Genomic DNA, 12,956 nt, shown 5'->3' with positions numbered 1-12,956 from the left:
TGCTCCTCCTTTGAGGAGACCCTTGGCAGGTCTGTTGTCTCAGCAGCCAGGCCTAGAGAGTCCAGCGATGCTCAGCTCCCAAGCAAGGGCCTGCCTAGAGCAGTTGGGGGCAGCCCATCCCATTTCGCCATCTGAAGCAAGATGGGAATGTGCCGTCTCCTGCCTGCCCCCCGACTGCCCCCACCGCACCCCACGGCTTCCACCGCACGCTGGAACGCAACCCCGTCGCCAAATTCAGCCAGGGAAGAGCACTGAGCAAGGCTACAGCCATGTCTTCTCCACCGATGGGGTGAAACTCAGCGAGGGGGTGGTTTCTGCTGCCAGCGGAAATGGACGCTGCTTCACCCTGCCTAATGGGTGGTCTGGCTCTCTTAGCAGCGGTTCCCCAGTGGGTGGTGCCACCGGAGGCATGGGGGGTGGGATTCCCTAGTGGGGAGCTAAGGCGCAAGGGGGCAGCAGCGGTTCCAGGAGATGCCAACGCCCAACAGACTTTGGAAAGCCGATAGTGCTGGATCCAGTTCATTCCTTCTGCTCACTTAATTAAACCAAATAGTTTTGGTTGGGTTTCGAATAAATGTGCAATTAATTGTTCCTCTTTTGAACTCCCTTGGGAGATGCTGGACGTTCCTTCCTTGGAGGTTTTTCAGCTGGATGGCTGTCCGTCAGGGATGCTTTCGCTGAGATTCCTGCATGGCAGGGGGTTGGACTAGATGACCCTCGGGGTCCCTCAGGGGTGCCAACTTGAATTAAAAAATGGGGGGGCCTAGGTAAGCCCCAACCCACATAACCAACCACAAGTTTATGAATGAGACACCATTTGAATGGCAATGTGCGTCAGCTTGGGGAGGGGGCTGGCCTTTATTGGGGGGCAGCCGGAAGGGATTTTGGCCCCCTAGGAATGGGCTCCTATGCTCCCCTACAATTCGGTGAGTCAATGAATTTTATTGGGCTACCATCTTCCTTTGTGGGTCATGCAAACTGCTGTTCTGAATAACGCTTTTATTGGGGTAGCAGACACAGGGGATGAGTTTGTGGAACCGAGGGGGCAGCATAGCTGTCAACTTTTCCCTTTTCTTGTGAGGAATCCTATTCAGAATAAGGGAATTTCCCTTAAAAAGAGGAAAACGTTGACAGCTATGGGGGGCAGTGGCCCTGAAAAGGTTGTGAAGCCCTGATAGATAGGGTTGCCATGTCTGTCGAGGACCTTGAGGGGGGCGGCAACAGCCCCTCCTCGCTTCCTTGTATTGCTCCAGCCTTGCTTGCTTCCCTTGCTTGCATCTGGGGGAGGGTGGGGGTCAAAAATTATCTTACCTTCTAACCTTAAAGCTGCCATCCTCTGGAACTCGGGCTCCTGCAGCCACCTCCACATCCTCTTGAAGGTCTCCCTCCCGGACTTGAGCTTGCTCCAGGGCTTGGGGTTCCTCAGGAGGTCCGAGAGGGTGCCCTGCGACCGGCAGAGGACCCTCTCGGCGAAGATGGCTTGGGGGATGCTGTAGCGCTTGAGCTCCGCGATGATCCTCTGAGCCACCTCCTTGGTGTTGATCTCCTCCAGCTGGCTGGAGAGGACGGTGGTCTGGGTGGCGATGGGCGGGTTGGGCCGGGCGTTCATCTCCGCCCGGGGGTGTCCGTAGGGGGTTTGGCCCATGGCGCTGGGAGAGGCCATGGTGGAGTTCTGCGAGGGAGACATCTCCCGGGAGAAGTGCTGCTCCATCCTGCCAAACATGGCGGCCGAGTGCGCCTCGAAGCCGTTGCCCAATACCATCTTCTCGTTGCCCAGGGGGGCGGAGGAGTGGCCTGCATAGTTGTGCATGGGGCCCAGCTGCGGGCTGGGCAGGGAGGACAGGCTCTGCCCCATGCCGATGTCCTTGGGGTAGGGGCTGTAGAAGTTCCCCCCGGTGCCCAGGCCCCGGTCCTCCCGCATGAGGGTGAAGCTGCCGATGACGTTCCCCATGGGGAGGCACTGGTGATGGTGGTGATGGTGGAACTTCTCGTGCAGGGGCTGCAAGGGCGTCAGGGTGGTGTAGCTGTTCCCCGCCCCGGCGGAGGGCGACTCCCCACCAAAGCCCAGCCCCGGGTGCAAGGTGGTGGCCAGGGCATGCTCCGCCCGGTGGTACTCGCTGCCCTCCAGGACGGAGGCCACCAGCGACGGCCTCTGCAGGGCCGAGTGCAGGGCCCGGCTGTCGCTGTGCATCAGCTCTTGCTCCTGGATGGACATGTCCCCGCCGTTCTCCAAGCTCAGATGGACATTCATGGTGCAAGACCCCTGGCCCTAGGCCATCATCTTCCCATCCGTTGGGCGAACCGGGTCTGAAATCTCCAGCTCACCGGGGCTCTGGGAGGATGGGAGCCGCGGGCTCTGGAAGGTGGTGGTTGTTGTTGGTTGGTTGGTTGGAGAAGACCAAGGTGGTGTTTCTTACCGTCCTTGAGAACCTTCAGTGGGACAGAAGAGCATCAAAACATACAAAAGAGCCTGGCTCCTAGCTCAGCTCTAGAGGAATCTAGATAGACTGGCTCTGGACTTGGAGGTTCCATAAGAGCATAAGGAAAGCCCTGTTGAATGAAGCTGCAAGGTCCAGCTCCTGGTTAGTTCAGTAGCCAAAAGCCCCAAAGAATCTAGCTCAGGCATAGGCAACCTCGGTCCACCAGATGTTTTGAGACTGCAACTCCCATGATCCCTAGTGGTCAGGGATGATGGGAATTGTAGTCCCAAAACATCTGGTGGACCGAGGTTGCCTATGAATGATGTAGCTAGACTGCCTCTGGACCTGGAGGTTCCATAAGAACACTGGAAGAGCCTGCCTGCTGGATCGGGGCCAAAGCAAAGCCCATCTCGCCCAGCCTATCAGTGGGCAAATGCCCCATAGGACCTAGGAACGTGGATAGACTGCTTTTAGATCTGGGGGTTCCTTTGGGATATTGGTAGAGTCCTGTGGCTGGTTCATCTGCTCCAGCATCGCGGTCTCCCTGGGGCTGGGCAGAAGCCCACAAGCAAGACCCACGGACAGCAGCAACACTACCAGCAACGGGCATTAAGAGGCATCCTGAGATAGGTGAATTGCTGCTCTGATTCATCCCAGGCCAGTCTACCCTGTGGGAGCCTTCCTGGGTCAAGTCGAAGGAAGCCCACTTAGTCCCTCATCCCATCCTCTCCTTGGTCAACCAGGTTCCTCAATGGGGAGCCCACCTGGAAGGAGCTGAGGGCCACACATCTCTCCCCACCTGCGACCCCCAACACTGGCATTCAGAGGCTTCCTTTCTCCAACAGGGGAGGACACAGCCATTGGGGCGAGTGGTAGCCATGGATAGCTGCCTACGAGTTTTTCTGGTCCTCTTGGAAAGCCATGCAAGCCAGTGGCCGCCCCCACTACAGAATTTGTGGGCACGAATTCTGCAATTTCGCTATGTGCTGGGAAGTGGCTGAGGGGCACACAGGCATGGGAGAATGCAGCCGATTTTTAAAGAAGAAGATGCATTCATCAAGGATGCCAAATTAAGGATGCACCGGTCAAACTTCAAAGCTCATTTGTTCCCCCCTTTTTGCACTCTCGAAACAGGTAGATGCTCATCAGAAATTGGTGTGGGTGGGGGAGAGACTGTTCAGAGATGCTCACGGCTTCCAAATGCAGAGGACCCCAGAAGCTCCTTGCCCCACAGGTAAAGTGGTCTTGGCACTCCCCACTTCCTGCACACAAAGCGAGGGACACCTGCCCCCTCTGCCCCGTCCAGTTCAAGGCAGATTTGGAGATCAAGAGGCAAATTACGAATCGAAGCAAAGAAATCACACACCCATCTTCTCCATCCCTCTGCAAAAGTCCGAACGGCCCTCCCCTCCTAATTTTTATAATTAATAATAACAATTAATTAATAACAGGGGTCATAATTTATGTGCCTTACCTAGTGTCAAGCGTTGTATCTTCTGAGCATTTTGGAAGCACACAGGGCTGTAAGAAGGTTGTGGGGGGAAGCAGAGCAAGAGTGAAAGAGAAGAAGAAAAAGAGAAATTATTTTCAAACCTGAGCGTTTTTCAAAGAAAGAAAAAGCATCTTGACCAATTCTGCTTCTTCAAAGGCATTTCCTCCCCCCCCCCAGCTGCTTGCCTCCCCCCTCCCTCTCCTTCTCCACCTTTTGCTGGTGCTTAAAAAATAAAATAAAAATAAAAGAGGTGGAAAAGGCACTTCCTGAACGCAAAGAGATTCAAACTCCCTCTTTTGGTCAGAAATTAAAAACCCATCTGCATTTCACACTCCTCTTAGTCCCCCCCCCTTTTTTTTCTTTTTTTTTTTAAAGTCCCACTCTCTTCAGATCTGTCAAACTGACTGGCTGCAGGAATTGCTGAGGATGTCCAGGAAAATCCCTCATCAGATGCGTGGAAATCTGTTTTTTTTGCTTGTTGCTTTTTTTAAAGGCCGGTGTCCATTTAATTTTCAGTTTGTTTTAGAATCGGTCCAGCTTCAACTAACCTCTTCCTTTGTCTCGTTCTCTCTCTCTCTCTCTCTCTCTCTGCCTTCCTCCAGAGAGCTCTGCCCTGCTTGCTGCTTTTCAGCCCAAAGCCACTGGTATCGATTCCACAACCCAAACCCTCTGCTTCCCTGCTCTCCCCACGTCACCAGCCTAAAAAACTGACAGATCGCAATCAGGAGCCAACCTGATTTAACCCAGTCAGCCCTGGACCCAGAAAGGAAAAGAGAGAGAGATTGAAAACTGAGGCTGCTGTGGAAGGGGAAAGGGGAGGAAAGAGATGTTCGCTGGTGCTCATCAGTGCCACTATTGACACTGCCGTTTTGTGGGCGGCTTAGGGTCAAGATCCTCTGCCATTTAAAAGGAAAAACATTGCATCCCGACAGATTTGCATGATGTGCGGAGAGAGATATCAGATGCCTATCTTCGTCTGAGTTTGGCGCCTGGCCATTTCTACGAGGTGAACTTTGGGAAGGGCCCGTCTCCAGGGACTCGGCTCCCTCCCCTGGCCTGGTGACTTTTAAAACCAGCACCCGGGGTTCACCATCTAAAACCAGAACTCAGAAACCCAGGAAGAGGCCTGCCCAGATCAATGCAAAGGCCCAGTTCCCTGTTGCCAATGGTGGACAGCCGGATAATTACTGGTAAGGCCACCAGGAAACAAACCACCACCCCATTGCCTGCTTGCTTCTGGGATCTCGTTGTTGGAGGTAGACTGTCCCTGAGCCTGGATGTTCCACCTCCGTGCATTTGTGTTCATCCTCATATTTAACCCATACATAACCCAATATAAATCATCGTTTCATATTGCAGCAACAAACTCTACAAAGCAGGTGTGGATTTGTTGACAGATCTATTTCCCTGTCTGTCTGTCTGTCTGTCCTGAATTGACTGCTTGCTAATTTCTGTGAGAGCAAAGAGAATACCTCTCTTTAACATCTCCTTTATGTTGCATTTAGGGCGTCTTTGGGAACAATCAGTAAACAAAATAAAAACGAGGTTTTCCTTAAATATATCCCTCCTCTGGGTATTATATAGAGCTTCACTTTCTCGGCTATGCTAAGCTACGTAGGAATTCAGATCACTGTTATTATAAATCAGCATTGGCTGAGTGCTCTTGATCTCCCCTTTCACAAGCGCACAGAAGAATTTATTCAATTTTTTTCCTCCCTGTGGCAAAATCTTTCCATAGTCCTTTTCCACCCATGAAACAAACAAAACGGAGGCCTTCTTCCTATCTGTTTATGCGGATATTGGTCATGAGGAAAGAGAGAGCAGCTGGATGGAAGCATGTCCAAACCAAGAGACTTTCTGTAGTCGAATGACAGGAACACAAAATGCAGAAGGCATTCTGAACACCGGGCAGTGTGTGTGTGTGTGTGTGTGTGTGTGTTTTAAGATGCTGGGTATTATGGGATCAATTATAGAATTTATTGACTGTATTCATACAGCCCACCCGATAACGTATATACTGTAGATAGCTTATAGATAATAGATATTATAGGGGTAGGGTTTTTTTGTTAGATTTGTAATATATCTATATCCCTATCTATATATCTATATAAATATATCCGTGTGATTTCTAATAGGATAACAGAATAGAAATACATCAGAATTGAAGAAAGAAAATGCAGATTAATGTGTCCAGACAAGCTCATATGTTGATATTCATACTTAGTGATATTCTCCGAAGATAGAGAGAAATTCGGGAGTGAGGTTTGCTTGTATTAAGAAACTTACAGCAGGTTATGACCAAAAGCCAGTGGTCCCCAGAGTCGACTCATTGAAATTCATGTGCACGACTGATTTACATCAATTAATTCTGTTGGGTCTACTCTGTGTAGGACTAAGTGGGAGGCAGAGTATTTATTGGTCTTAAATTCCATGATGGTCTTGGTGGTTTTAATGCACAAGGAAGGAATATTACTAATTAGAAAGTGCTGGTTGACTCTCTTTTCATAGAGGGCTCAAACTGTAACAAAATGTGGGGCACCGGGGATTAAAATCCTCCGCCTAAGATCTGGGAAATCCTGGCTGTGGATAACATCTCATGTCAGTTAAAGGCTACAGCTAATCCCAAATTTACAGATGACTTTTATAAGCATGATTCCCGAGCGCATTTTGTTAATAGCCACATTTTAAAACTGGGTACACATGTGATTTCCATTTTTTAAAAATGAATGAATGTACGCATATATGCAACTTGCTCTCCATCCAAATCTGTCATCAAAGAGAACAGTAGCTCTATTAATCTGTGCATCCTATATTTAAAAATGGACTGGTAATATCGACACAGTCGGTGCAATATTCAAAGCGTCCTAGGGGTTACTTGATATTTTTCCACCTTCCTGTTTCTTTATGCGGATATAATTGCAGGTTAGCACATATTAAGGTGCCGTTTAAAGAAATAAACAGTTCTGCAATGACACACGGGGCTATTCTCCGAGGGCAGGATTCTGCTCTTCCTAGGCGAGTCACTAGACTAAGCCGAATCATAGGCGGGCCTGCATCTGTTTACAAAAAAACAAACAAAACCCTGCTGTTTCCTCAGCAACAATCAAGCCTGCAGGCCTTTCTCCAATGCTAGGAGGTCAGACCCCTAGGCTGGGTGTGGGCAGTGGGGGGCGGAACCTTTTTTAAAATGGTACTATTTTTGAAACATCTGTGCTACCTTCTCCACAAAGCAGGTAAGCTTAGGGAGTTAATCTTCTGTTCATTCTGCAATTGTGATTATTATTTTTTAAATATAAAAAAGGAGATTAAAAACCCAGGCTTTTAAAAAATATATAATAAGCCATAAAGTAGCAGTGAACAAGACCACATCCCCACATTTTGGAAGCCTGGGTTGGGCGGATTACCAAACAGGAAGACGTGCCCAGTGCACTCTTAGAAACATGCAAAGCTGTGGCTCATCTTGGCGGCTTTTAAATGTACATACCCTCCCTCTATCTATCTATCTATCTATCTATATATATATATATATATATCAAAGCCTCTGACACACATGCCAGAGGAGCAGCAACACTTTCAAGAGCCAATCCCAACAGGCCGAATCCTGAACCAATGGATTCAAATTACAAGAGAGTCCGACTAAACATTAGGAAGAACTTTCGGGCAGTAAGAGCTGTTTGCCAGCGGAAAAGATTCCCGTGAGAGGTGGTGGACTCTCCTTCCATGGAGGTCTTTATACAGAGGTTGGATAGCCATCGGTCAGGGATGCTCGAGCTGAGATTCCTACACTGAAGCGGGTTGGACTAGATGACCCTCGGGGTCCCTTTCAATGCTACGATTCTGGGAACAGATCCACTAGAGCCATCCTCTAGTCCAGTGGGAACCTCCTGCTTAAAGCAGAAGATGTCCTCTGCTCAAACAGCTGAAATTTGAGACCAGCTTTCTAATAATAATAATAAAAAAAAACAACAACAACTCCATTTTAAAAACCTCTACCTTTCCATGGGAGGGAGCAGTATGCAAGCTTTCTGATGACACAGAACTCTAGATGGGTAGGATCAGAAGCGTCTGCTCAAGAGGCTTTTTCTTAATCTCAGGGCTGAAATATGTGGGTTAGGCATAGCTTTCAACGTTTCCCTTTTTTTTAAGGGAAATTCCCTTATTCCGAATAGGATTCCTCGCAAGAAAAGGGAAAAGTTGACAGCTGTGGGGTTAGGGGGTGTGCCCACCGCAGGAATCACTCTTCATTCAAAACGGCTTTGCACAAACAATGTCTTAACATCGCTCAAAACATCTTGCAATTTTTGTACGGCTCATTTGTTTTTCCAGGATCAATGGCATGGCGTCTGCAACTAAAAAAAATACCGTGTTTTTTGCTCTATAAGACTCACTTTTTCCCTCCTAAAAAGAAAGGGGAAATGTCTGTGCGTCCTATGGAGCGAATGCAGGCTGCGCAGCTATCCCAGAAGCCAGAACAGCAAGAGGGATCACTGCTTTCGCTGCGCAGCGATCCCTCTTGTTGTTCTGGCTTCTGAGATTCAAAATATTTTTTTTCTTGTTTTCCTCCTCCAAAAACTAGGTGCGTCTTATGGTCTGGTGCATCTTATAGAGCGAAAAATACGGTATATTAAAACCAAGGGGAGCTGTGGCTCCCAAATTATTTCACCTATATCATGGCCTAGATTTGAGAACGCCTTTGCTGGACCAGACTAAAGGTCCATCTGGTTCGGTCAGGTGCTTCTGAAACGGCAGCAAGTCCAGGCCACAAAAGTTTCAGTCTTCCCCTCCGTTGCTTTGTCCTTAGCATTGGCTACTTTGAGTCTGATTACTCCTGTATACAGGAGATCTACCCTCTGTGATAGTCGAGGGCGATAGATTCCCTCCACGAGCCCTTCCGCTCTGCTATGGGGCACCCCATAGTGTGGGGGTGCATGGCTTCCAACTGTAAGGGGTTGGTATGTGGGTTGTCCAAGTCTGCATCGGGGTCAGATTGGACATCCTCACGGTGCCCCCTCTGACTGCTCTGGGAATTGGGAAATTAATAATAATAATAATAATAATAATAATAATAATAATAATAATTTATTATTTATACCCCGCCCATCTGGCTGGGCTTCCCCAGCCACTCTGGGCGGCTTCCAACAAAATATTAAAATACAGTAATGCACCAAACATTAAAAGCTTCCCTAAACACAACTTGTTTAGGACATGCAATTTTGATCGCTTACAGAATGTTTTGCTGATGCCTCGCCTCTGCCGAGAGAGGAGACCACCAATGCCAGGCAAGTAGGAAACTCAGTTTCAGCCCACTGAAATGACTGGGTCTAACTTAGTTGTGTTGATTGATTTCAATGGACCTTGACATCGTATACAGTCCACCAGTTTTTAGATTTCTTAGCTATTTCATTACTAACCCCCCCCCCCCTAGTGTATATTAGCAGCATTCTTGGGGGCTGGGGGTTGCACTCTCCTTCCTTGGAGGTTTTTAAGCAAAGGTTGGAGGAACTTCTGCCATGAATGATCTAGTTGCGGATCCTGCAAAGCAGGGGGTTGGACTAGATGACCCCTAGGACCCCTTCCATTTCTAGGATTCTGCGATTCTATCATTACACACACAGAGAGAGAAGTATCTTCAGGGCTGCATCACATGTGAGTTCAACCAATGAGCTGTCCTGAGATCCTTTATTTTATTAAAGCAATGCCCCCTTTAGGATAAATATTCTCGGGGCAGCTTAATACAATAAAAGACTGAAACAAATTATACCAAAACAATAATGAGATTTATTTATTTTTAAGGGATGATGTCGACCTAGGTGCTTTAAGAAATAATCGCATCAGGTTTCAAACGCAACAGGAACAACCCCTCTCTAACTTTTATGAAGAGGGCTGGTTATTTGGGTTGGGAGGGGAAACTTCCCTACTAAATTCTGCTAATTTGATCCGGGGGGGGGGGGGGGGAATATCCATTCCCTGCACAACATTTATCTGATTTCCTCCCTCCTGCGTACAGGTGGTGCCTGCTAAAAAAACATTCCTGTTTAGACAAGCTTAACCAGGTGCTTAGAAAGTTGAGGAAATTTTAATCTGTTTTAGTATTTTAACTTCTGTATGTTTCAAAGGATAACTGTGGTTTTTGTTTCCTCAATTCTATTGCTTTATATTTTTGTAAACTGCTCTGAGGAGTGGGTGGGTGTGTTTACAATCAAGTGGTGTATGAAATAATGAAATATGAAACAACTTTATGAAATAAATAAAATAAAAGATAGATAGCTGGATGGATGGATGCAACAGGTATGCTGATTCTTCATTCCAGCTTTCTTGAGATCACGGTGCCTATGATCTAGGTGAGTAAATTGAGGGCTAGCAACATGAACAGGTGCGACACAGCATAAAATGACAACTGTCTTGCTTGCTTAAGCGTCCGTGCTCATTGGTCCCCATACCTTGTGACATCTTTCCTCGTTTTAAGAGATGGATGCAACCGACTGCAAATCCATGACTCCGGCTGCAAGCACCAAAGAAACAATTGTGATTTGAATCCTGCCTAAGCCTCAGACGAGCCATGCAAATTTTTTCAAGCCACAATTGTTCATCCTAAATCGCCACACCTCCTTTATGGGTAGGTGTGCATTGTGCCTGTGGTTTATTTATTACGGTAACAAATGAGTGTGTTGTACAGGTTATTTGCTTTTTAAAGGCAGATGGGGGGCCATCCGTCATGGATGCGTTCAGAGCTGAGATTTCTACATTGCAGGGGGTTGGAGTAGAGGACCTTTGGAGGGTCCCTTTGAACTCTATTATATATACCCCCACCCTTCCGGTGATTTCAGAGGGGCTTAGTAGATCATGTCTGTGATCTTTGATGCTCTGAACTCTCTACTTTTATTTCAAGCTAAGCGCTTTAGCAGCTGATGGATTGTGTTGCCGTGCACACTTTTGATGCAGGACTTTAAAAACACAGCCTGTCAGTGCATTGCTGTGCAAAGTGCAAAGTGTTGGTGCTGACCTTGAAAGCCCTAAATGGCCTTGGTCCAATATACCTGAAGGAGCGTCTCCACCCCCATCGTTCAGCTCGGACACTGAGGTCCAGCTCTGAGGGCCTTCTAGCGGTTCCCTCCCTGCGAGAAGCCAAGTTACAGGGAACCAGGCAGAGGGCCTTCTCGGTAGTGGCCCCCGCCCTGTGGAACGCCCTCCCACCAGATGTCAAAGAGAACAACTACTACCAGACTTTTAGAAGACATCTGAAGGCAGCCCTGTTTAGGGAAGCTTCTAATGTTTGATGCATTACGGTATTTTAATATTTTGTTGGAAGCTGCCCAGATTTTGTTGGAAGCCCAGCCAGATGGGTGGAGTATAAATAATAAATTATTATTATTATTATTATTATTATTATTATTATTATTGCCGTGGGCTGGACTACACAAACCTTTGGGTCCCTTCCAACTCTACAGTTCTGTGCTTCTATTAATCTGGAAGTCTAAATATTATGCACTGCTAACAGTTTATAAACAGATTTTGGGGACATGACCCCCAGGGTCCCATGCCCTCTCCTCGCCCCTTTGTTATGTCCTAACACTTAAACTGTAAGTTCTATGGATGCAGAGACCTGTAACAATCTAGCCTTGCAAGCACAACCCTTTTCTCTTGACCATGGCTCCGTACAGAATCCCAGAGGTTTCTGTAGGCTCTAAAACAATTCTCCACCCAGCAGTGACTGGTGTCAGTAGTAGGATCCCCACCATTTATTTTAATTTTAATCAAACCGATGGAAGAAAGGGGTTAGGGAAGGGCCAATTCAGTCATAAGTATTGTGGACTCACTGTGGAAGGAAAACTATTATGGCAGGGCCTTTCGTCTGCAGATGTAGTTCAAGCACTGTCTGTGTCGTTTACCTCCTGACTTGATGAAGAGCTCTGCGGAACTCACAAGCTTGCATGCAAAGCCAGAATATGATGGTTGGCCTAACAAAAGATATTCCCATAATACGTACGATATTTGAGCGTTTTCCGCGTCTTTTGTGGAGGAAGCAAGAGGCATTTCTAAGGAGCTGTCCAGCTCATTCGGTGCTGAAAGGAACCGGATTTGCTCGGGTTCCTTAGAAATCGCCGTCGCAGAGATATTGAGTGCGAATCTCTCCCTCCAAAATATTATTATAATCGGTTTGTTTGTTCTTTTAACTTCAGCTGTCAGTCTTCCCAGACCTTTACTCTACTCGAATTGTGTTCGGATAGGAAATTTTCTTGTAAGTAGCAGCACATTCTAGAATAATACACTGCGGTTACAGTTTTATAGCTTGCAACAATACTTTTTCCAGCAAGATGGAGAAAGAATTCAGCTAGGACCAAACGGCACGGGGATGGCTCCATCCCAGATTATACCAAAATCTCCTCTTCTGGAATTCAGTGAGGGGGGAAATGCACGATTATTTTTTTAAAAAAATGTCCCCAAACAACAAAATTACCGGGTACACTTCCATGCTTCCCCCTTAAATCTTATAATTTGGCATGCAAAGGTAAAACAGAGGTCTAGACTGGGAAAGGATTTTAAAATATGGGTGTTTGATGTTGTTGTTTTTGCACAGAAATATCAGTGGCCTCTTATTCTTTCCCTCTCTCTCTCTCTCTCTGTGTGTGTGTGTCTGAGAGAGAGAGAGAATGAAAACTGCGTTTCCTGGAGCGCATGATAAGAAATTAATATGCCCCCCCCCGCATCTAAAAGAAAACTATTGTTATAAATATGGCTTTTAAAAGGCATAGATTTTAAAGATTTGATTTTAGATGCCTGAGCTTCTCCAGAGATCTGTGTGTGTGTTTTAAGAGAAGGCAACGCAGTGCTCCTATTATAAGTGGATGCAAATTCAGCAATCAATGGATAAGAGGACAGAAGAAAATGTGGGCATATAGTTCATATTCCAATTTAACCTAATTATGAAACAACAGCAGACGCTTTGCAACTCTGAAAGCCCTCCCAGGGAATCCGAGGCGGCTCCTACATAACTCTTTAAATGGAGTTGTCACATCAATTTGAATTTTTTTTTAAACTCCCTT

At 47.1% G+C, this 12,956-nt stretch overlaps 1 protein-coding gene across 1 annotated transcript in view; it reads right to left on the bottom strand.

Moving 5' to 3' along the window:
* The window catches only part of LOC307205624 (hepatocyte nuclear factor 6-like), a 30,003-nt gene extending 26,041 nt beyond the window's left edge, over positions 1-3,962 (bottom strand). The window contains exons 1-2 of the mRNA XM_079958255.1: positions 3,895-3,962; positions 1,312-2,430 (exon numbers count right to left, since the gene is read on the bottom strand). Coding sequence (XP_079814381.1) covers positions 1,312-2,251 — 940 coding nt within the window. The 5' untranslated portion in view covers positions 2,252-2,430; positions 3,895-3,962. The remainder of the gene's footprint in view (positions 1-1,311; positions 2,431-3,894) is intronic.
* Between the last annotated feature and the right edge of the window lie 8,994 nt (positions 3,963-12,956).

The sequence above is a fragment of the Podarcis cretensis genome (assembly GCF_951804945.1).
Source record: "Podarcis cretensis genome assembly, chromosome: 16".
NCBI lineage: Eukaryota > Metazoa > Chordata > Lepidosauria > Squamata > Lacertidae > Podarcis > Podarcis cretensis.
This window is presented reverse-complemented; position numbering and strand designations above follow the sequence as displayed.